Source organism: Anguilla anguilla, chromosome 3 (genome assembly GCF_013347855.1).
Source record: "Anguilla anguilla isolate fAngAng1 chromosome 3, fAngAng1.pri, whole genome shotgun sequence".
In the NCBI taxonomy this organism is placed as follows: domain Eukaryota; kingdom Metazoa; phylum Chordata; class Actinopteri; order Anguilliformes; family Anguillidae; genus Anguilla; species Anguilla anguilla.
Window position 1 is genome coordinate 27,491,235 of NC_049203.1, and position 24,874 is coordinate 27,516,108.

At 45.5% G+C, this 24,874-nt stretch overlaps 1 protein-coding gene across 11 annotated transcripts in view; it reads right to left on the minus strand.

Annotated features, from left to right (window-relative positions):
- Window positions 1–2,041: 2,041 nt before the first annotated feature.
- Window positions 2,042–24,874, minus strand: part of cdkl5 (cyclin-dependent kinase-like 5) — a 100,909-nt gene continuing 78,076 nt past the window's right edge. For 3 of the 11 annotated variants that reach the window (XM_035409343.1, XM_035409344.1, XM_035409345.1), the window contains 10 exons: window positions 23,101–23,181; window positions 17,036–17,202; window positions 13,884–14,955; window positions 10,202–10,303; window positions 9,527–9,632; window positions 9,102–9,225; window positions 8,809–8,914; window positions 7,566–7,688; window positions 3,590–3,820; window positions 2,042–2,425 (listed from right to left, as the gene is read on the minus strand). In XM_035409343.1, the coding sequence (XP_035265234.1) occupies window positions 2,063–2,425; window positions 3,590–3,820; window positions 7,566–7,688; window positions 8,809–8,914; window positions 9,102–9,225; window positions 9,527–9,632; window positions 10,202–10,303; window positions 13,884–14,955; window positions 17,036–17,202; window positions 23,101–23,181 (2,475 nt within the window). In that variant the 3' untranslated portion in view covers window positions 2,042–2,062. Of the gene's footprint in view, window positions 2,431–3,589; window positions 3,821–7,186; window positions 7,689–8,808; window positions 8,915–9,101; window positions 9,226–9,526; window positions 9,633–10,201; window positions 10,304–13,883; window positions 14,956–17,035; window positions 17,203–23,100; window positions 23,182–24,874 lie in introns of those variants that run through there. The other 8 variants (XM_035409347.1, XM_035409346.1, XM_035409348.1 and 5 more) reach the window with 8 other exon arrangements.

Below are 24,874 nucleotides of genomic sequence, written 5' to 3' on the forward strand. Positions count from 1 at the left end.
CTCTTAAAGCTATTTACAATGCACATTAGTATATCAAAACATTGTTTTAAGGTTGTATAGCAGAGGACTGGTTTAAATAAACCAGTAAAGGTATTCAACACTTAATATCTTTGAACTCAGGTTGTATTGCTTGTCTTTTTGTTGGCAATTACTACATATACTGATTATCCTCTCTATGTAAATATTTTAAATAACACCTACTTCATGTAATTCCTAATTACTTAAGTAATTCATAAAGAGTAATTACATTTGATCACTGCAGTTCTTATTCATTTAAAAAAAAAAAAGGTTTGATCATAGTCAGTGCTGGTTGCATTAGATTTTCGTAGCTATTTCTGGAGCCATAGACTGAAAAATGAGTGAAACGTTTCTGAAAAGCAGCGTGGAAAGGATGGACTCCATTCTCTCTGCATGATTGGTGTTTGGTGCAATGCCCTCTGACGGCCAGCGTGAGGCACTGTCGGACACTGCGCATCCGCAGGCCAGAGTGCAGCCTGACATGGAGGGAGGGGTGTCCCTGGGCTGGAGCGGCAGCACTACTCCAGACCGCACCATGCGAAGGGAAACTACACCCTAATTCAATGTTTTTGTATTTTGCAAATAGGTTAAAAAAACTAAAAAACAACCAAAAAAAAAAGGATTTTTAAAAAATGGTGATTGTCTAGGTATTCTTACTTACTGCACAGTGCCTGACATGCCCTTTGCACTATTACATGTAGAGGCGGTGCAGTTGTTATATTAACAGTGGGTGTGGTTATTACATTCAGAGTGGGTGTGGTTACTACAATGATGCAAAAAGAGTCAAATCAAGGCTGACTTTTCCAGGACAGGAGACCAATATATAGAAAACTGGTATGTTTTAATTTGGCTGTTTATTTTAAACATATGCCTAATGGCTAGTTACCGCAAAAACGTATTTTATGGTGAAGTTGTAACTCTGAGGGACCTGGCTGGCTGGCAGACTGGTTGAGACTGGTTGAGACTGGTTAGAGAGTGGAAGGCAGCGGAGGGTTCTGACCCTGACTGGAACACAGTGTGTTCACACGCCCGCTCGCTCGTGGCTCTGAAAGCAGTTCAGAAGCACACGTCGTTCCTCTCTCCTTTCGCCTAAGTCACAGCTGGTCAAACAGCACCACGCAGTGCACTCAGTTCTACAGACTGACAATGGCAACTATGCTTCAGTGTCCAAAATGGCATTACACCTACACGTTTGTTTCGTCTTGGTTCGCAAACAAAATGGTGAGAGGGACAAAGTGGCGACACCTTCACCTCGCAGAGCAGAAGCCCAAAGCTGCTGGTGCTCTCCTGGTTCAACAGTCACAGGGGAAAAAAGTGGCCAAACTGAAATCGTACAAGTATTTTTTTCTCCGTTCAGGCGGGGGTTCAGAATTCATATGTTTATAATAAATGTGGGGGGGAAAAGTAGCCCAAATTGCACAACACTGAGCCAGCAAAAGCAGTCTTCAGCTAGGCTGGGTAAGGAAACAAAGTGTTTCTGCACCTCCAGTCAACGGGTTCAGATTGGAATAAGAAAATAAATACAGGGGAAATAAAAACCAACAGAAATTAGCAAACGAAAATGGCAAATATTTTCACAACAATACTCTTAAATCTGAAAAATCTATATACTTCAGATACAAACAACTAAATACTCATAATGAAATATAGCATTATTATGCAGGAAAATTTTTTATATATTTATTTTTGTGTATAAACTATAGCTCTCGCACGTATACTATACTTTTCTCAATTGTCATATATATAGTACATATATATTTTTTCATTTAAACTGCAATGTACTTATTTTCAAACAAAAGACATTGTAATCAGAATTTCATAAATAATGTTACAAATTATATCAAATATGGAAGCTTAAAAAAACTTAAGACATACAGAGCGCTGCCCTCCGGCTGAGGGTGAAGCCTCTTAAGCCACGCCCCCCTCGCTTGCTTGTGGGGTACAGTTCAGTAGCCAGTAGGGGAAGCTGCAGAGGGGGGGAGGGGTCAGAGTGTGGCCAATGGGGACTGGGGGGGGGGGGGGGGGGGGGCGGGGCATTGCTCCTCTACAGAGCGGTTTCTTTCAGGTCGTTGAGGTTTGGCATTCGTGCCCGGGGGGGGCGGGCAAACCCGGGCCCATTTTGGCCCACCTTGCCGGATATTTGCTCGGGGTAGCCGGTCCCCTCGGCCCGGTTGAGGGCCGACACGTGCCAGTTGGACTCGATCTGTCCGGCCAGAGTGTAGGCGGCGGCCTGGCGGCTCTTGGGCTGGGCGGAGCCGGCGCCGGGGTGGCCCCTCCCCTCACTGAAGCCTCCCTTGGAGGGGGGGTTGGGCAGCGGCTGGAAGCGCAGTTCGGCGGGCGTGGCCTGGTTGGCGGCGGAGGAGGAGGAGAGGTGCAGGAGCTTGCGCAGGGATTTGAGCGGCTGACTCTGAGAGGGGGGAGTGGGGAGAGGAGGAGAAACTCGTGACCTCATAATAATGTGACCTCACTGCCCGAGACTTTATCTTTTACTGTGATTGCACAGTCAGTAACAAACACTATGGTCAGCTGTCCAGATACCCATTATGTCTGGCGCAAATGTAATATACTGCCAATATTCTGCGATAAAATAAATAAGATATTGCAACAATATATGGGCAAATATACAAATTACTGCTGCTTTCAGATATTTCTCTATCATCATATGTTCTAAAAAGTCCACATATTTATAATAGATTGCACCATATTCCATTTCTGTTAGGGAATGCAAATGAGGTGTCATGCAATGCCATGTGCTGGCTGTCTCAATGTGCCCTTTCTGTGGTAATACTTCTGTCAGGAGAACAGCTTGCCAGGTCCCTTTGTACGCTGGGTATTTATTAGAAGTCTAGGCTTGATGTAGTGCTCCATACTCTAGTTTGCAGGTCAATGGTGGGTCTAGACGGACTGCATGGCCAGTTCTCATTATTATGCCTTTTTAGGTTTTTAATGTTTTCAGCTTTGAATGACAGTCGTCAATCAGGCCTCATTCATGAGGATTAGGTAAACCAGGAACTGACATGTTGAATCTAAACACACCAACGCCGTGCATAAACAAGCACAACAATTTCTGACTGTGCCCTCCAAAACCATTCACACCCTTAATGAAGATGAGCAAGGACTGCTGTATAAAATTAGCAAGGTAACGCGCACTACTGTGTGCACAAACAAATGTGAAAAATTACATTCTTTTATACTTTAATACAATTGCTCAGAAAAAAAATTGGTTTAACAAGCCAAAGATTTTCACAGAAAAAGATGTGCATGATCTTGTTCATCATACTCACAAGGACAACACCACAGCATCGTCTTCCATAATACAAATGTCTGACTGGGTTCAAGTCTGCAGACTAAGCTGGGTGTTGCAAAACAGTAATTTTGCAGCCAGTTAACCATTACTTGAAGTGAGTTTGGGAATATTGTCTTGTATTTGATTTTCTTTTGCAGTAAACTCATGTTTTCTGGCTGGTGTGAAACCACTTCTAAATAATATTAATATTAATAATATGAATAATAATAATATCAAATAGAAATTAATTTGCTAACATTTTTTAAATGAAGGTAAGTGTCTTACCTGAGGGTGGGGTTCGGTCAGCTTTTCTGAAGGCCACTCATTGTCCCTGTCTCTGTCTCGGTCTCTCTCTCGCTCTCTTTCTCGCTCTCTTTCTCGCTCCCGGTCGCGGTCTCGATCGCGGTCCCGATCGCGGTCTCTCTCCCCGCGGTTCCTGTGCCGGCTGCTCTGGTGAGTGGAAGACCGGACGGCCTTCTGTATGACCAGGTGATCCTGGCCGTCGCTGGGAACCTGCTGGTCACAACGGAGGGGTGGGGGGCGGGGCGTCAGAGACGTACCGGTCAGACCGAACACACTCCTTTCCACCAGCCCAAAATGTACGTTCCATAATGCCCGCAAAGCCCCAGACGAGGGAGAGCCCAGCTGAGAGGCAGGTGCCCAGGTTCGCATACGCATATTCACACACAACTCCCATGTAAGGCCTTTGAGAAACCAGCAGCGGGTGTGCTGGTGGGCTTCGAAAGAAAAGCATTCATCTTAGAGTAGCAGCAGCCCCCTGCACAGTAATAATATTCTCCCTGCCAGCCTTTCCTCTTTTCCTGACTCAGTCGACCCTTTTCTGATGTGCAGAGGGCACTCCGGTTCCTGTGCACAATGAGGTGAGCGAGCACCACACTGGGAAATAACCGCTCTATTCAAACAGCGCAAACCTCACATGACCTGACTGTACAAATTATTCATCTAATTATTTATCACTGCCTTCAGGTGAGAAGAATTTCTTAATCTTAATATTGAAATGGAATATATCACAATATATTGTAAATATATCAACTTTTACCAATAGTTTGCATATTTTCACATATATTAAGAAGTATTGCAATACCTTAATAATATATTTTATTTAAAAATTATTATATTGTATTTTAACTGTTATCATTTGACTATTACTTTTCAATACTTAATGTATATTCCATTTCTGTAAGGGCAGACCACGCTCAATAAGAAAAACAGCATTTGACAGAATCGCCAGGTAGTGTCCCTCAACTTCCCCTACAGCTGACTATACACTTACATTTAGGCATTGGACAGACAGCCATACCCAGAGTGACTCATACAGTGTACGTTTTCCACTTGCTATCCATGTAAAAAAAAAAAAGTGGACACATACAGAAGCAATTCAGGTTAAGCACCCCACTCAAAGCACTTTGAACACTTGGGAATTGAACCTGCAACCTCTCAAGTCTGACCACAGAGTGGCGATCCAGGACCATCTGGCTGAACTGGCGCAGCGTACTGCACTCATAATAGAAGTATGATGGGATAATTTGTTACTGCCAGGCAGATGGACTCTCCCGCTCCCTGTCCCGGGACCCTGAGTGATTTGGGCCACTGTATGGGTGACAGCGTGCACCCCGGCTCCTGCAGGCACTAGGCTCAGCTCCAGGCGGCTGTGAAACCATGCATCCCTTCTCCATCACTCCCAGCTGCAGCCCGGACCCCACCCCACGCATGCTGTTAGCTGCCCCGCTGGCCCCCCCTTGTGGTGACGTCACATCACACCAGGAAACCGCACGGAAGATCCATCACACGACAGCCCTCTCAGGGAGACGAGAGGCCATCACATGGGCCCCGCTGCACTGCTTGGGTCTGGAACATCCCACTGGCTGCATGCTGTATGCAGTCTTTTCAGAAATATTTCCCTCTCTCATTTTTTTTATAGTCAATCATTAAAAACCATTGCTCACTGCCAGGTGAGTCAGTGCATTATGATGTATTTATTTAGAGACAGTTATGACAGACAAGCATCTCATCTCCAAAAAATGCAATTCCTAGGAAGAGCAAAAACACAACTAATTTGAAATCATTGACAAATCAGGAGATGTTTCATTAACACAAAGGGCTCTATTTTCTGGGAGCCGTAAGGCTGTTGACCTGGGAAAGTGGTACATTTGTCATGGATTTTGACATGCCTGTGCCGTTTCGTAAGTTTGTGACTCGTCGCCACCGAAGTGGGAGAGGACAAGCTGGGGGCGTGTCAGTCAAAACTGAGCAGCGCACTGCAATTTTGATGCAGCTCATTGCAATTTTGGTGTGAGTCTAGCCTACGATGTGCGCCCTCATTGCCTGCCTGCTCAGACCACATCTACAGTGGAAGGCAGAATCATAATTTCAGGGCTTTCTCATGCAATGCGCAATGATCATAGCCTATTCAAAAGCCAATCAATGGTTTTTGTGGATCATATGCTGTCCAATTTGACTTCGAAATAAATCCTACATGCAGAAAAAACAAGTATACTTTGCATTTATTGCTCATTGTCTTTTTCATCAATTTTATTCCTGTTTGAAAATTTTTATGTCTGTTTTTACACTGCATGGTGGAGGCTCTGGAGCGCTGTATTTTGTTCCTTTTCTTACAGTTACACCCAGTTACAGCTACAGTACTGGCACAAATTATGAATAGACAGCATTTATTTGCAATATTTTTGCAACAATTTCTCTTTTGGGTAAATGTAATATGTAATAAATGTAATATCAAAATAAAACAAAAATGAAGAAATAATGATAATGGATTTCAAATTCCTGATGAGCACGGAATGCCATTACCACTTGTGGTCAAGAAGACAACTGCTACAAATACATTATATAGAGGAAAATAGTGTCAAGAAACAACATCAGAAGAAAGGGCACAGGCAAAAGATTTAAGAGAAATAAAAGTTTTAAGACAACTTTCATAATTTGTGCCAGTACTGTGTATGCATTATACGTGCTTATCATGGGCAGGGTTGCAGGGGGTGCTGGAGCCTATCCTAGCGTGCATTGGACGAGAGGCAGGAATACACCCTGGTTACCAATCTATCGCAGGGCACAAACACCATTCATTCACCATTCACACACACACTCATATCTATGGGCAATTTGTGAGTCTCCAATTAGCCTACCTGCATATTTTTGGACTGTGGAAGAAAACCGGAGAACCTGGAGGGCGGACACGAGGAGAACATGCAAACTCCACACAGAAAGGCCCAGACCTTCGTGCTGTGAGGCATCAGTGCTACCCACTGCACCACCATGCCACCCTATTAGTTATCTCCTCCCAAGTTAATTTTACATAATCTGGTAACGCTCAAAATCAAAGAGACCAATAAACAACAAGTGATGTTATTGTTTTGTCTGGAGGGTATATTTTTAAGTAGCCTAAAAATAAAGTTCATATGTGGGTCATGACAGAAAGGATGTTACCCATAAAAACCTACAGTATATGTAGCTGAAAGTACAAAAGTATGCTGCTATGTCAATGACAAAGATTCTACCTGAGGACTATCAACAACTAATATATTTGACTGAAGAACAGCCAATTCAGTAATTTCTAGATTTTTGAAAAATTGAGCTAAAACATGGGTTTGTTTTTTCTGAGAATATAAAAAATAAATAATTCTGAGAGAATAGGACTTTTTGTACTAGTGTAATCTTTTTCAATACCCAAACTGCCCACTTCAGAGTATATATATGTGGGTACACAGACCCACCCACACAAAACACAGACAGACCCACACACACACACCCACCCACCCACACGCACAGACCCATGCACACACACACAAAACACAAACAGACCCACCCCTCCCGACACACACACACACAGACAGACCAACCCACCCACACACACACCCACACACACACACACACACAGACCCACGCACACAAGCACACACACTGTGAGGTTCCTCATCCTCAGGGAGACCTGAGGTAGTGCAGTGCCTGATGGGGACGCTCACGCTCCAAAGCCAGTTTGGCGTATGACCTAATTCCCCCCCCCCCACCCACATCAATCTGTCAGCTACACCCCGAGGGTGGTGCGGTCACGTGATGGATCTGCTCCTGGTTTCATGTTCATTGTAAAAAAAATAAAAAGTATACTGTCATACACTGGATAACAAAAAAATCAAAATCAATCAATCAATGTTGATTAATAATGTTAATAGCATGCATCGGTGATTCGGTCACTGGTGAGTTAATGTGCAATACACAAATGTAATACCATAGGTGAGGAGACTACGGGAGGGGCTTTCATAGAGAAGCTATGTTTTATATTATTCTTTGAATTAAACAGAGGGAAAAGGCATTTCTTGATGCTCGGATTCCTTCCATCGTCGAACTCTGTCTGCAATATAAGACGCAAAAGACTGGAGTGGCACATTGGAAAACTCAAGACAGGCAATAGCACATTCTTTTGTTGTCTATTCAACAAAAGGAAGCACATAGCACAGTTCAATATTCAAATAAAGGCAGGAGAAATATATCTGTTTGCCGTGTTTGATTTAGTTCCTGCCGAATGCACTGACGTAGGACATCCTTGCGTTTGGTTGTTATCATGCTGTTTAAATCCAGCACCGGCCCTTTCACCAAATTTCCAGCTTCTGTCTTTCACCAAAAAAAAATACAGTCCAGAGAAACATCAGCATGGTGATTTGGGACCGAAACCCTTCTCCCACGAGTTCCGAATAACCACGAGGCACATTCTGTGCCCTTTCCACCATCGCTGCTTCTTTGGCACCCAGACTGACTGGTGCCAAGTCCAACATTATGTTTTTTGTTTCAGGTTAGATAGCAGTAAAGTTAAAAGCATAACAAATAACAGAAAAACAGACAAAACATAACATTGTATAATCTAAATTATACAACAGTCTCACTACTGGCTTCAGTGGCATGGGATTAAGCAAGGAATCCATGAGAGCAAGATTCTGACCAATCAGAGGTCCCGGTGCTGTGTATCCAGGCAAAGAGACACACAGATGATTAAAAAATATTTGATAAACATAAAGGCCAAATGCAATTAGATTTTCCCCCTAACACTAAGAAATATAACAGTATATCATCGATCGTAATGGAAAATTTCATTTACCAATTAAATTTATACATATTGCAAAAAAAAGATCCACTGGAAAAATTCAGAAAACAGAAACGTAATTATGAGAATTGAAATAGAGTAATAGGAATTTGAACTGAGAGTGATTGTGTGGGTGGGTCTGGTACAGACCACAATGTCACCCTTGAGAGATAAGTGGATAATGCATCTCTCGTACCAAGGATATGTGTATTTCCCCTTGTGTTCCAAGGGTACTAGTACCTCAGTGATGTGTTTCAAGGACACACACAGTCATGCCTGTGCCTCAGAGAGCGAGGACACGCCTAAATGTTTAAAGTGCCACAGCAGCCCTTCCTTCCTCACTTCCTTTCCCAGCCAGCAGCCAAGACTGGGACAGGTGCAGCGTGGTACCCACCGTCTGAGACTTCTTCTTTTTCTTCTTTATTGCTCTGAAGAAGCCCTGCTTCTCCTTCTCTTTGGAAGGTTCAGGAGGGTTCAGGGTCACGGCTTCCGGGTTGTTCCTGAGAGACAGCGACAGGAAGGATTTTGCTGACACTTCAAAATGAAAACGAGGTTAGAGTCTTACACAAAACAATGGAGTGGGTTAGGCAAAGAAAACTGACAAAAATAAAGAGATTTTGTTCATCATAATCACACTAAAAACAAACGCATTGAACATAGTTCCACTGGCTGGATTTGAGTGCTCACCAGGGGTCGAAGTTTGTCTGGCGCTTAGAGTGATTGGTCATGGCACTGTTTTCCCCGCCCCCTGCGGACCCCCGGCCTGGCACGCTGCTCTCATGGAAGGTGTTGTCCGGTCGGGGAGAAGGTACTGAACCCCAAAACAGAGCCCCAAACTCAGCGAGAGAGCTGTCTTTCAGATGGAAATCCAACATAAGAGAAACAGGAAGAGGACAAGGAGGAGGAAAAAAGGAAGAGGAGGAAGAGAAGGAGGAACTAGAAGAGAAGGACGAGTAGTATGAGGAGAATAAAGAAGAAGAGAGAAAAGAGATGGAAGAGGAAGAGCTATGAGGAAGATGGGCAGAGGCAGAGGTGTAGGAACAGGAGGAAGAGGAGGAATAGCAGGAAGAGGTGGAAGAGGGAGAGGAGGAGGGGCTTCAACCCGCTTGTACCTCTGTAGAAGCTGCCCACCCGGCGCGGCATAGAGTCACTGTAGATGATGCGGTTCTCCTTGGACGACGCTCCGTCCTCTGGGTGCGTGTCGTGGTACATACCAACCTAGACCACAAGAGGGCGTCACTGAGGTGAGGACAGTTGCATATTAAAAAAAAGAAAACCATCTCTCTGTTCAGCACAGTGGGGCTCGAAACCACTGTGAGCTGTGCACTCCAGGATCCACCTCTTGTGCGACATTTCGGATAAAGGAGAGAGAGAGATGGACAGAGTGCAGGAAGAAAGCAAACAGAAAGGCGGGCACCCATTTTCTCAATCAGTCACTCACTTCTTATGCTAATAAAAAAAAGCTACAAACTTTTAAAAACAGCCTTAGCTGAATGGACATTCATAAAACAGGTATATAAACACTAAAAGAAACAAATCAGATAAAAAAATCTTATCAGCTGTGTAACAGTAATGGACCTATGCATCGCTACATGTATGCCGCATGCATGTGTGTGCCTAAGCGTTAACTGAGGTAAGACGCTCAGAGGGGAGAAGTGGGCGTGTCTTGTCTGTAGTGGGCGGGGTTTAACGAAGGCAGGATCCCTGTGTCAGAAGAGTGGGCAGCGGCCCCCTGGCTCGGGGCCGGTGGGTGCGAGACTGTGCGCAGGGGTGACAGCAGGGCGGACCTCGCTTTTTTGACGCTGTGTGGGAAAGGGTGCTGTGTTGTCCCGCGTGGAGTCTTTTATCGGGGCTCGGGTGTGGGTCACCTCTGTGGGAGACTGGTTGCTCTGTTGGCAGAATGGAGAGCAGTGAAGCAGACAGCAGGCCAGGGCCCGGCGCATTGCAGAGGAACAGACAAACAGCAGCACACGGAAACACACACGTACGCGTACGACGAACGCTGCGGCTGCAGAGCCCAGTGACACTGAACATCCGCAGAATCCCACCACCGCGACACGCCATGAAAGTGCGTACGCTTCTGAGAGCGCTGGATGTGCACACACCCCAACTGCCCACACACTGAGGGCACACTTTACTCACTGTAGCGATCGGGAAAGAGAGTTTTGTTTCGTGTTCCATTACTACTAGGCTCGCTGTTACTGAGTAGGCAGCTAGATTAACAACAAGTTAGCGAGCTAATTTTATTCAGTCAAGTGGGCTAGTAATGTTAGCTCAATTGAGTCAATAAAATGACAAATATTAACTAATGGAAATGAAAAGCATTAAAGGAATATTCCACCCAAAAATCAAAAACTCAGGGTTTTCTACTTGCACTGAGTGTTATTGATGTGTCCCCAAATACACCCTCAAGTTAAGTTTTAAATAAGCTGTGAGATCAGATTGGGCACAATGGAATGAGCACAATGGAACACAATGGAATTCAATGGGAAAAACCTTCTCAAAACTACAGTAGATGAATTCATCTTATTTGATTGACCATGCGATGACACTGGGAAGTTGTACCCGTTCTACCTGTTTGAATCAACAGCCAATTTTATCGTATTATGAAGCTAATAATGCAAGAATAGAATGCAAGAATAGTCTAAATCTGGTAATTGCAGGGGGCACTTCTGTCCCAAGTGCCCATCTCAGGCTTAATTTTTTCCCTACTTAAGAAGTGGCACTTACAAAAAGGGACCAGTTAAAAAACGTCCCTGTACATAGGCACTCAGACATTGCGAAAGCAGAGTAGCTAACAGACAGATTAGGGACCACAGCTCCGAAGGTGCCATGACAGGGGATCGAACCCTCGCCCACCTGGAGATTCTGGGACTGATTGGTGACGGTGGTGGTGTATGTGTAATGACAGTGATAATTAGCTAACTAGCAACCATTCAGCTCATAACATAATGCACATTCGCAATCAATATCGCAATTATCAGTGAGTTACAACCGGATACCAACTACAAAGCATCATACTTCACACAGCTACAAACTTTAGCTTGTTTTGTTAGTTTACATTCTTCCAGATTGGCTTCATGTAGCTAGACATCTGGCTAGCTACAGTAGCTAGTCAGCTATCTGTTTTGACCGGACAGGTACAACTATGATGATGATGATCATGATCATAAATAGGTTTTTGAGTTGGGTGTGGCTAATTACTTTACAAAATATAATCCAGCTGTAATTTAAAATATAAATTTCAAAAATTCATCAGCTACATATGATTTCTACACAAATCCAACTGCTAGACATTATTTCACTGGGGATGCTAATGTAAAAGTTGCACGTTAATAGCTAGGCACCTAGCCACATCGATCACTACGTCATCCACAGAAAAAAATAAGGCATAATTCCTGCAGACCGGTTTTCAAATTATTTGTACATGTCCGGTTTGCGGTTGCGACTGGACAATGTAATGTCGGTCCAACTAATTGCTGGGAGAAATTTACTAGTAGTTTCCAATGAATTTGCATGTTAGTGACTCGGGCTGGTACTCAGGGGTGAGTGGGTGGGGTTGAAGACAATGGAGGAAACTTCGATTGTAAACAGGACCACAGCAAGGCTAAAAAAATCCTGCATAGTATGCCTAATTAAAGCAAATTTTCTAAGTGTAGTTTGAGCATGCAGGTTTTTGACCACTGACTCTGTTATCTTTGGACAAAACCTCTGACTGGAATGTCATATATATATATATATATAGATATACAAAAATATATCTGGATGGATCAAATACACTCAAATAAGTAAACAGAAATTTTGAAAATTAGATTTTTAAGTGGAATTTCCCCCTATAATGTGACCTGCACTGTGTGCTAGTTTACTAAGCTTTAATAGCTTAGGTTTACCCTTAAGAAATGAGACGATGCCCTATAAGATACCACCTTGTGAAAGGTGTATTCTGTGGGTTATGCCATCAATGGTGTATTCTGTGGGTTATGCCATCAATGGTGTATTCTGTGGGTTATGCCATTAATGATGTATTCTATGGGTTATGCTATTAGGGAGTATAAATGGCCATGTGGGGCACTGTTGCTCACATAACTGTGGTGGTTGCAGTTGTGTTCTCTTCATTGTATGTAGCTGTGGGTAAGTGTTTGCTAAATGAAAGCAATGTAATATATGAACGATCGGGAGGCTCCACTGTATTTGGACTGAGCGCCCGCAGACGGCTGTTGCCGTGTACGTTGCTACGTTTATGACGCACTTTCATAGTGTATCACTCATCTAGTAATGGGCTACTTGCACTAATTACATCACAAAAAGCTGTGAATTGCTTACTGTCTATTGGTTTGAGCCACTCATCATTCAAATCTCAATTCACATCTGGAGGGTGTGGCTATTACAAAAACTGTCACAGAGATAGATTTAGACATCACTTGCGTAAATCGAGACAGATACTGTGACACAACCAATATAAAATACATTGAGATGATGCTGCCTGGTTTAAGCATCAAAATAAAGCCTGAAAATCTTAATGTGAAATACAGAGCAACATATAGGCTTAAAAGCAAAATAATCGACCAGAAGTTCTGTGAATCTATAAAGACTGAATTCACACAGTAAAACTACATCTGCTTTGGCAAATCTGGGCAGACACAGAGTTGCCTACACAGCTGTTTTGTAGTGTTACAACGGTTTTGCAGAACTCTATTAATATTACACCTGACAGACCGCTTTGCTTTCCATACTGCTGGTAAAAATGGGTGAATAATGAATAAATGTGAAATATCAGGAATGAGAAAATTCCATAATCGTACCTAACTGTCTATTTTCAAGACCCACTGCAGTAGGTGTACAGTAGGCTACATCCAAGAAGCTTTTTCCCAATTAATTTTTGTAACATAGAGGATACAATTCATGTTAAATTTCAGCCACTTCATTCCAACATAGAAATCCTTAGTGCAAGTAGCTCATTAACTTTTAACATTTATCTGCTCTGTGCATACAGTCTGACTGTACGAACAAGCTTTATGCTGCAGGCAACATATATATATATTTAAAAAAACAACAAACAAAACAAACAAAAAAAACCTAGTTTGAACATCTGAGGGCTCTGTGAACTTTTCATAACCTTGAGTCAAAGCAAGAGGCAGAAGAAGCTAGACACTTTGTTAAAATGGGACTAAAACAGAGAAGCGATGTTCTCAGACGCCGTCTAGCCAACGCGACACAAGAAGCTGTGTTTTCGCCTTCCCTTCCTGGAACATGGAGCACAGGGAGTGTGCGCTCTCTCTGGGATCCATGGCAACGGGAAGCCTGGGCGCTGAATCCGCGAAAAGGGAACCCCCTTATCTGCTTATCTGTTTCCTAGAGACCTGACCACCGAGAGGCGGCAATGGCCGGAAGCTGTCAGCACTCGGTCCTCTGCGCGTGTGGAGGGGGAAGAGAAGTTAGGGTTGGTTAAGCGCACGGCGGGTTACTGACCCTGCTCACGTCCTCGGTGCAGTCCTCCCTGGACGAGCTGCCAGAGTGGCGGGTGAGGGTGCGGTGCTGCAGCTGTGGGGAGAGGAGCTGCAGGCTGCTGGCGCGCGTCGGCATGCCCTGCCCGACCGCCAGGCCGGGGTCGGGCCCGTGCGCTCGGTGCCGCTCCCGCCGCACGTACATGGAGTGCCGGTGGGGGCGCTGCTGCGACGAGAAGGGGCTGGTGTAGCCCAGGCCGTAGGGGAACGACTCGTGGGGGGCCGACAGGGAGTGGGCGTGGCTCCCTCCGGCCCCTCCCCCTGCCCCGCCCCCTCCCGGGTCGAGCAGCTCCGGGGACACGGTCTCCTCCAGGTTTTTGTGGCGGGTGGAGGAGCGGCGGGAGTCCAGGGTTCCGCTCTCCAGACGCGGGTTGGCCCGGCCCGAGGGGCTGAGGGCGGGCCGCTCCCCGTGCCGCCCGGACGGGCTCCCCGGGACGTTGAGGTCCATGCAGCTGGAGGGGAAGTAGCGGGACCCGGGCCCCGGCTGGTCGTCCGGGTGCAGCCGAGCCTCGCTCAGGTTCCCCACGGACTTGGCGTCGCTGAGGGCCCCGTGGCTCTTGGACAGGCTCAGGTAGGAGGCGGCGCTCTTGGTGGAGGAGGGCATGGAGCCGTGGGAGGTCTCCATGTAGCTGTGGCGGCCGTGCTTCTCGCCGGACTGCAGCGTGCTGGTCTTCCCCTCGATGAAGGAGTGGCGGTTCTGCTGGGAGCGGGAGTTGGACTTCAGGTACTTGGCTCCGGGGCCGTCGGCCGCCTTGGCCCCCACGTTGAAGTCGAACTCGGTCTTGCCCTTGGTGTCCTTTGGGCTGAGCAGGTGCGGCAGGTTGTTGTTGGCCAGGTCCTTGCTGCTGGAGGCAGAGCGGTTGAGGGACTGGGCCTGGTAGGTCTTGGGGTGGAGGGTGGGGCTGAGGCTGGCGGAGGCCGGCATGTTGCCGTTGAGGAAACTGTCATTGGTGGGGTGCAGGTCCTCATGGCGGGGCAGGCTGGAGCAGTCCTTGCTGTTGGAACGGTGATGTCCTGAGCTCTTGCCCCCATGATTCCTGAACCAAGGAAAGAAAGACTGACCTTTTAGCAAAGTGACATCTTTTTAAAATTATTTCATAAACTAGCAGTGGTAGGAAATCCAGGTTTAGAAAGTAAAAGTTCTCCCCAGTATTTTGTTCCAATCGCCTGAATTTGTCAATTCCCAAGCCAGGAGGTACTACTCAGTGAAATAAGCTGGAGTTCATGGGCGGAAAAAAACACATGGCAGGACTTTTACTTACCCTTGGACATTCCACTTCTGTAAAATAGCATACAACCCCCCTTTTTTTTTACTCCAAATTTATAATGCATATATTGTATTCAACAAGATTGACCTTTCGTCATGCTACCAATTCTGATCAGCAAAGTGAAAGAAGTAGAAATTTTTTTCACAAACCAGTTTAATCTCCCATTTAATCCCCAGTTATTAATTTTAAGTTTTTGATATTGTCATACAGCAGTGGTCTCCAACCCTGGTCCTGGAGAGCTACAGGGTCTGCTGGTTTTTGTTTTCACCTTAAAATCAGCACCCAATTGAGACCCAAGACACCAGGTGAGTTGAGTTAACTGTGTAATCAACTGCTCTAATTGATTCATGAAGTGCAGAGTCACTATGAAAACCAGCAGACCCTGTAGCTCTCCAGGACCAGGGTTGGAGACCACTGTCATACAGTCTCATCGCTGCATCTGCCTCCATAAATTGAAGTGTGCATTGCCTTTCAAAAGTGCAGCCGTTGCAGTTTTTTCCCTATGCAGTCCACCAGCTAAACTCCAAGCAGTCGGCACAGGCAAACTGCATTGGGCCTGATCAAGCACAAGGGGCTGACGTCCCACAAAGAGAACTGAGCCAACTGACCCCTCCCTCTCTAGCAAACACTATGGCCCATCATGTGCCGCCCTGCAGGGATGTCAGCAAGTGTCAGCATGAGCAGGGTTAGGACTTGATACAAGCCCATCCTTTATGGAAAATATATACTGATCATGGAAAATATTTACAGACGGGTGACAAAGGAAAAATCTGAATAAATGAGTGGAGAAACATAACAAAATGCAGATGCACCCACCCAGTGTGTACTGCATGCCACAATTAAACAATTAACATCCAATCATGTGGCATGTATAAAAATTCTGAGCAGGCCCAGTTGACCTCGATTCCATGGAGAAAAGATAAGTGACTTTGAAAGAGGGTTTATTATTGGGGCATGGATGGCAGGAACTTCAGTCACAAAGTCTGCTCAACTGGCTAGTGTTTCAATAGGAACAGTGACTAAATGATATCTACATTTAGATCTATAGGAAACACATCAGTAAATAGGGTCGGAAATTGTGGACAAAAGTACTCATTTGATGACCGTGATGCTCATACATATGTGCAATGTGTAAAAAAAAAAACAGAAGAGCAGCTCTTCTTCAGGTGACTGAGAAATGTCAATGCAGGACATGATCAGACAGTGTGAGCAAGAACAGACCGTCGACAACTACATAAATAGGGTATATACACAATACGGGGTATTTTTATTTCACCAGATTTTAATTACAGCACTTTTTAAAGGGTACCACCATTTGAGGGCACCTAATGGCTTCATAGGAGTTTCTGATTGGTCAGGTGTGTTCAATTGCTTCCTTAGTGCAGGCAGGACAGCTTTCAGTATCTAGTCCTGATTCTACACTTCTAACTGCCTTTGGAGTCTGCAATAGCAGACATGAGGACCAGAGTTATACCAATGAAAGACAGCAAAGCCATTATAAGCCTGAGAAATAAAAGAAAACATAGACATACACTAGAGAGACACAGGCCAAATTATACTATAGTACAGTCCATTTCCATAAGGGATGGGACATAAGCTCACATGGAACACAAGTGCTTTAACAGAATGAGCCGCCCATCAGATGCCCATGAGCCGCCCCAAAACTAACAAAAAAAAAAAAAAACATATTTTACGCCATAACTCCCCACATACCTGATTGGCTATACAACCCCTTCCAAATCACATTATTCTCAACAGACCTACCTGATAAAATAATGGGACGTTAAAATAGTAAAAGAAATAAAATGGTGGACAGCCAGTCTGCAGAACGGCAGTACCACCTCCTGACCTGCTGGAGGCGTTGTTCTCCCCGTGGTAAGGCTTTCTCTTGGAGGAGCGTGGGGGCGTGGGTGAGGGTGGTCCGGTCCGGTCCAGCAGGCGCAGGGTGTGGAAGGCGTGGTGGTTCAGGCTCTGATCAGTCAGAAATCTCTCTGACGGGTTCAGCTGCAGGAGGTTCTGATTGGCAGACAGACACACAGAGGTTCTGATTGGCAGACAGACACACAGAGGTTCTAATTATGAAACAGACCCAGAGAGCTTCTGATTGTCAGACAGACACACAGAGGTCCTTACATTTTTCAGGTGCCCCATGTTAATCACACTTTTTAAAATACATTTTCCCTTTTTTCCCACCAAATTTTTGAATGGCCAATTCACCGGCCTTGTTGCAGTAACCTGTGCTATCAATTTGGGAGAGCGTGGACAAGCACATACATTCTCCTTCATTATATCAGATATCAAGCTACTGCTCCTTTTTTAATTGAAAATTTTGTATCTTCAATCCCACCCATATTTGGAAAGTCCAATTTGCGAACCATGTACAAGCGTGCTCATATGCGCCCTCTGCTGCTGGCTCAGGAGAGTGAAGACAACGTGCGGTTCTCTGACACAAACGGCCCCAGCCAGATTCTTTTCTCACTGCAGCAACTAGCCGAGCATGTGCAGAGCTGGGGTGAGGGAGACCCAATCATAAGCGTGCGCGGAGAGCAAGCCACAGGCGTCCAGACGGCCAACAGGGGGCGCTTGAGCAATGAGCAGTGCTATCCCCGGCCACCGAATGCCTCCCACGCGTCCCGCGGACGTCGCAAAGCGGGGCTGCCGGCCGCAGTCGACACTGGAGCGGCTCGGATTCGATCTAAGATGGAGGTGCACACTCGTGCCCACAAGGGGAGCTCGCACTGGCACGAGCCTGGAGGCACACGCTTCGTATGCAGCGCTGAGCAGGCCGAGTCTGGGCGGCCGGCTGCTTCAGAGGGGTGCCACCGCTGAGCAACGAGACTGTTATCCGGCACCGGCAGCACTGGCAAAACTTCAGTTGTCTTTGACGGGAATAATTTAAAATGATAAGGGTAAAATGCTAAGGGTTGCGCATATCACACAGAGAATCTTGTCTCCCCCAAAGGCAATTCAAAATGGACTGGATGTAAATCTGCTTATTATGCGTGCCCCATCCTTAAATTTAGGTAATTAATTCACTGAGTCATCTTCATTATCATAAACAGCGCACTGGTGAAATCTAATCGTGACCAACCACAAACTAAAAGCACTGTATCCATAGTGCTTTTATCTCTACTGTCTCCATCTGTATACGGAGATGACGCAAACAAAACGCTGGCTTCTGCCTCCAGGGGTTCAAAAACTGGGCAGGATGAGCCAGAAATGATGAACGGTGAAAGCGTAGCATTTGTATTCAGGCTCAATGCACGTACCACTGACGAGAACTCTTGTCTTTACACGGGGCGGTCAGGCTTGAGTGGGACACCACAGAGGGAGAATTTTGGGCCCCTGTCTCGGCGCCACCATTACTCACACATCTATCTAAAATTCTTTCAGTTTCCCTGTCTGACTCCCGATAGCAGAAATTAATTCATGATTTTTAAACCGCTGGCCGTTCGTGGTGTAAGCTGTAATCTGACCTGCCTCATTTTACCTCACCCACCAGTGGAAGTTTCAAAAGGCTGTTTACTAACAAAGGAGCTGTTTGCACATTATACACACTTCTGCTGAGCCCAAGATATTAACAGACTTCAGTGTTAAGATTAAATTACCCAAAGCCTTCCATTTTACAGTTTTAATTTGGCAAAAGAGTTACTTGCTTTTTGCTAATGACTTGTTAATTTGATTTTTTAAAAATAAAATAATAAATTCCCTGACAATAAGACAGTGAGCCAAAACCGTAGTGAGTTGTTAATGTCTGTGATGTCTTGCAGACGGGGGGGGGGGGGGGGGGGGGGGGACTGGAACACTACGCACGTGGGTGAAACTGCAACACGAAGACTGCTTCTTGGAAAAGTACATTTGCCATTTTCAGAATTCTGAGTGACCTGCGATGTTAGTCATGCATTACAATGAGTCAGCTGTGAAATAACTGTACTTTAGTTTACACAGTGCCCCCTGAGGGTTGGGGGGGGGGGGCTGGGAAACACATTTATCTTACACTCTGGTCCCCCATTGGTTTGCTTGAGGCAGAATTTGGGAAGCACAATGAGCACTGGGTCTCCTTAATTAGCATTTTTCAGCAACAGGAATATTGCAACCGTGTAACACACAAACACACGAACACGCACATGCGCACACACACACACGCACACACACACACATGCAGTGGCCACCTACAATAGCTTGCATTTCCACTTCCTCCAGTGGATCATGTGGCTACAACTCAATATATAAAGCATGCAGACATGGTGAAGAGGTTTAGTTGTTCGACAAATCATTACAATAGACAAGATGCATAATGTAATCGACTTGGATAGTGGTACGACTGATGGAGCCAGACATAGTGGTTCCATCATCTCAGAAATAGTTGCCCTGCTGGGATTTACACGCAGACTCAACAGTTCACAGAGAATGGTGCGATAGCCCAAAAAAAGGCAAATAAACACTACATAAATAAATATAAGCTGATTGTCTGTTTTGTCTCATATTTATCTTCTGATCTCATATCTAAATTCTTTAAGTACCGTGAGCCCCATAATGTTTCTCCACCAGGTAGAAACAACAGCACTTTCTTATACATAGACGTCCATTTCAGGGCACCATAATGTTTGGGATAAACGGCTTCACTTCTTTTTATGATTAGTCACGTGTGTTCACTTGCTTCTTTACTGCAAGCATAAGACAGCTTTCAGTATCTAAGTTTGATTCTACAGTTTTTCTAGCCTTTGAGATCTGTTAATGGCGTTTGTGAACATGATGATCAGAGCTGTACCAATGATAGTCAAGGAAGCCATTATGAGGCTGTGAAATAAGAAAGAAACAGTCAGAGACACATAGTCCACACCTTTTAGGCTTACCTAAATCAACTGTTTGGAACATCATTATGAAGAAAGAGAGCACTGGTGAGCTCAGTAATCGCAAAAGGCCTGGTAGGACAAGGAAGACCCTCTACAATTGATGACTGAATAATTCTTGCCATAATGAAGAAAAACCACGAAACACCCATTCTATTCATTTTGTTGCTGCTATCAGCAGTTACATCATCAAAGAAGACAAATGAGCCAGTACATGTAGTAGCCATACATGCCCAAACGGTAACACCCCCACCACCATGTTTCACAGACGATTTGGGTGCTTTGGATCTTGGGCAGTTCCTTTATGCCTCCACATGTTGTGCTTGCCAACACTCGGATGAATCTCGGTCTCATCTGTCCACAAGTCAAATCTTTACAAAACTCTGCAGACTCTGCAGAGTAGCCTACATCTTAGCCACCTGTAACTGGGCTATCCTGCTTTTGCAGCTAACTCGAAGTTTGCATCTTTCAGAGTAGCCTCTGTAGTTCTGTTTAAGTCTTATACAGTCACTGACACATCCACGCCTGCTTCCTGCAGAGAGTTTCTGATCCGTCAGATAGGTGTTTGGTGGTGAGAATTCTTCAGTCATAAACAGCAGAGTTCTTCCCTAGCTTGCCAGGCCCCTTACGATCACTGAGCTCACCAGCTCACTCTCTCTTTCTTCTTAATGATTCTCCAATCGGTTGATTTTGGTAAGCCTACGGATTGGCCTACATCTCTGAATATTTCTCAGCCTCATAATGGCTTCCATGACTTTCGTCGGCACAGCTCTGGACCGTAGGCTGAGAAACGCCAATAACAAACTCCAAAGGCAATCAAAAGCCTAGAATTAAGATTAGGTACTGTAAGCTCTTTTATACTTGCACTAAAGAAGCAACTGAACACACCTGACTAATCACAAACCCTTGTGAAGCCATTTGTCCGAAACATTATGGTGCCCTGAAATGGGGGGGATATGTATGAAAAGTGCTATTATTTATAAATGGTGAAACCAAAATGTATAAAAACACCCTCTAATAAAAGCTAAGAATCTGCACTTTCACTGAATGTGAATTGTCTGAATACAAATGCCTATGTCCCAAACAATATAGAGCTCACTGTAATATATATATATATATATATATGGATTTAATATAACTTGTATGGAATCAAACACTGTATTTGCAATGGATCACTAGTTGCTTTTACGACCAAGGGAGAAATCGATACTGCTAGCGGCTGTTTCACTGGAGTCTGACTGTCCAGAGAGGCTGCTGGGTTTGGATTCGATCAATCCGCTGAGAGGGTCACGGTGAGCAGGCTTCATTACGGCTCAGACAAACGGCTCAGCCTTTAAGCCAAGAGCCAGAGAAACAGAGGCAGAACGCAGGATTCCAGAAATGCAAAAATGCCTTCAGAGTGCCGGAGGATGTGATTATGTAGAACCTCCTGTAGAAAAAAAAAAAGATTTTTTTTTTTTTTTTGTCCGATCAGTGAGTCACTGAGCAGCTCACACGGCGAGCGCTGCCCACGAGCTCGGCAGAAGCTGCTCCCTGCCTGGTTACGCAACGCCGCGAGCCGAGGGCGGCTCTGCCTGCTAGCCGGCGGCCGGGCCCTGCTGCTGCGCGTCACGGAGACGGAGACACAGACGCTGCCTGTCTGCGCAGCACGGCTGCACAGCTGCGGGAGACGGACGGGAGGAGTCTGTCCACCACACAGCACAAACGCACACAGACAGTAGGCGGTGCAAGAAAGCAGCACACGCGTGTGCATCATGTTCTCCACAGCATGATGGTAACACCATCATGCTGTGGAGAACATGATGCACAGGCGTGTGCTGCTTTCTTGCACCGCCCCGGCTGCCTACTGTACAACCAGTCATTAAGGAGTAGACCTCCCCTTATGGGAAGACTTAAAATATGTTGAAACAAAATATAAAAATATTAATTATTTCCACCATTGGCACATATTATTTCAAAATATACTACTGTCAAATATATTATCAATATACTGTATACTACTGTGCTTTCCATTTCTGCTGTGAGCAGGCACCCATCAACTGCTTGGCTGCTGGCGAATGGCATTGAGAGATCCAGTTATAATCTGACCAATCACAAGCCCTGTACTGAGGAATGGCACCTAAAAACAGAGGTATAATTTACCCCTCTATTTTTGGTCTGAGAAAAACTGTTGCCTTAGTTAGGAGATATGGTATAATATATTAAGGAGAACACAAGATATTGTAAATCAATAAATGGTTTCCTGATGTTATAATACTCAAAACAGGCTACACTGCAACCAGATTGCTCAGGTGTGTAAAATATGACGGTTTCTGCAGAGGGTACTGCACCACCGTATATTCGAAGACCATACATTTTAAATTGTGCAACCAAAGAATGAAAATGGGATTACAGAAACAATTTTTTGTTTTTTGCATCAACATTGCAAATTCAGATCAGCTGATACTGTGCCTTAAGTAACATCTCTTTGACCGAGCTAGATGCTATAAAGATCTATGAATCTGTGCAGGACTGCAGGGTCTGTGCAGGGTCTGTGCGGGGGCTGTGCAGGGTCGGTGCAGGGTCTGTGCAGGATATTTTCAGGGTCTGTGCAGGGTATTTTCAGGGTCTGTGCAGTGGTTGTGCAGAGAATTTTCAGGGTCTATGCAGGGTATTTTCAGGGTCAGTGCAGTGGTTGTGCAGGTCTTTTCAGGGTTTGTGCAGGGTCTGTGCAGGGGATGTGCAGGGGCTGTGCAACATGGATTCCTGCTGAGAGGCTGGCCTGTCCATCCTGCAGATATGTGAGAGTCTGACCTGCCTACGCATGAGCGACACAGTAGAGTGTAGAGCAGTGAGACAGGTGCCACAGGAGAGATAAATACGCGGTCACAGTTAAACACTGGGACCACCTCACACGCGCTCCAGCTGCTGATGACACGGGCCCGTTTCCTCGTGAAGCGATATCTCAGGCTCAAGCTGCCAGTGTGAAGCTCTGCTGAGCGACAGCGGCTTGGCTGAGAAATCTGAGCTCCACTACACCCTGGAGGAAGAGGCAGGGAAAAAAAAGAGCACAAGTTCCTACCTTCATCAGATCCAGCATCAGGCCACTGATGATCCCCAGATACCGTCTCTCCAGGGTCTGAGGGTGGTTCACTGCAGGGAACTGATACACAGGGCAGAGTTAGAGAGAGGAGCTCTCACACACACATACACATACGCATACACAGTCAGACAGAGCTGTAACATACACACACAGACACACACACACGCGCACACATACATGTGCATGCACATATGTGCACTTGCGCGAACACATGTACACATACATGTGCACACAGACACGCGCATGCACGCATGCAGATATGCGCACTTGGCGAACACATGCATGCATGCATGCACGCACACACCAACACACACACACACACACACACACAGTCAGAAGGGCCTGAAACACACATACTCCAAGAGAAAAGCTGAAATGGTCAGAAATAAAAACTGAGACTCTCAAATACTTGAAGAATCAAGTTTAAATGACAAGAGACACAAACAAATTACAATTAAAACTGACACAGAGAAATACACGTAATCAAAAGAGCAGAAAGTTACAGTACTCTTCAGTTCTGACTGACCCCAAATGATCAGTTTCAAGCTCTTGTTGAGGGGCACATTATACAGATGTGATCCCCCTGATTGGACCTGCAGGGACAGCTGCTTGAACATAACTATAAAAGATTGCTATAAAAGGGCCAGAAAAATGCAAGTCATGCACAGTGATGTGTTTGCGAAATGCATTCATAACCCAGTCTACAGTGTGACACAACCCCATCCATGATCTCTAGCACAGAGAGAACCCATCAGCTGGTCTGCTGCATGCGTGACCTTGGCAACAAGGTCAGCTAATCCTATCAGTCAGCTCCAATCAGGTACATCAGTCCAGGGCACAAGTAATCCCTCTGTACAGACTCAGAGAGAGAGAGAGAGAGACAGAGGAAGAGGGAGGCAGACGACTGAATCACTGATTCTTAAAAAAAAGAAAAGAAAATCCCCCGTTTTTGGTTTCTCATGGTAACGAGACATGGGCCTGACCGAAAAAGGCGTAACTCGATCAACTGTTCCTCGGCCTCACCAGACGTCTGGGCTAAGACCGTGACCTCTGACCCGCGCCGTCACGGCAGACGACCGTGCTGGTTAATTAGGGCAGGGTCAGACCTCACTCGTTGACCCCCCCCCCCCCAGAGATGTGCCAATCAAACCCCTCCCGCTGTGGAGCGCACGGGACCAAGCGCTCAGAACGTTCCGGAAGAGAGCTCCGGGGCGTCCCGCCCCCCGTCGCCGTGCGCGAGGCTCGCCCGTAAGAGACGGAGCGCGGCGTCACCTCTCCCCTCCTCTCTCAGGACCTGCGCGCTCTGTGCGGTCCCGCGGGTCCTCCAGCTGCGCTCGCCGCGACGGCCGAATAAACGAGGACAACTTCAGGAGCGCGTGCGTAAAAGAACGACAGCGGCAAGGTTTTCCGTTCCTTCTTCCTCTGAGTTTTTGGGAACGGGATCCATGTCTGATTGACTGTACCATGCCCTGAGCCCGAGGAAAGTGCTTGATAAATGAAATGTATTCGTATTATTATTATTAATTATTATTATTATGATTATCCAGAGATGCGCAGTTTGAAATTGTGGGGCCGATAACGTACCATATTGGCTGATGCTGGTACCTTTTGCTTACAAATGTAAACTGTAACCAAGTTTCCGTGTTCATGGAAGAAGTAGATGAGCACAGATGTCTTCTGAAGGAAGAATGTACATTATTTTCTTTGTATAAAGTATCTTAACTTGCTTCCTCTATTTTTAAATAAAACTCTT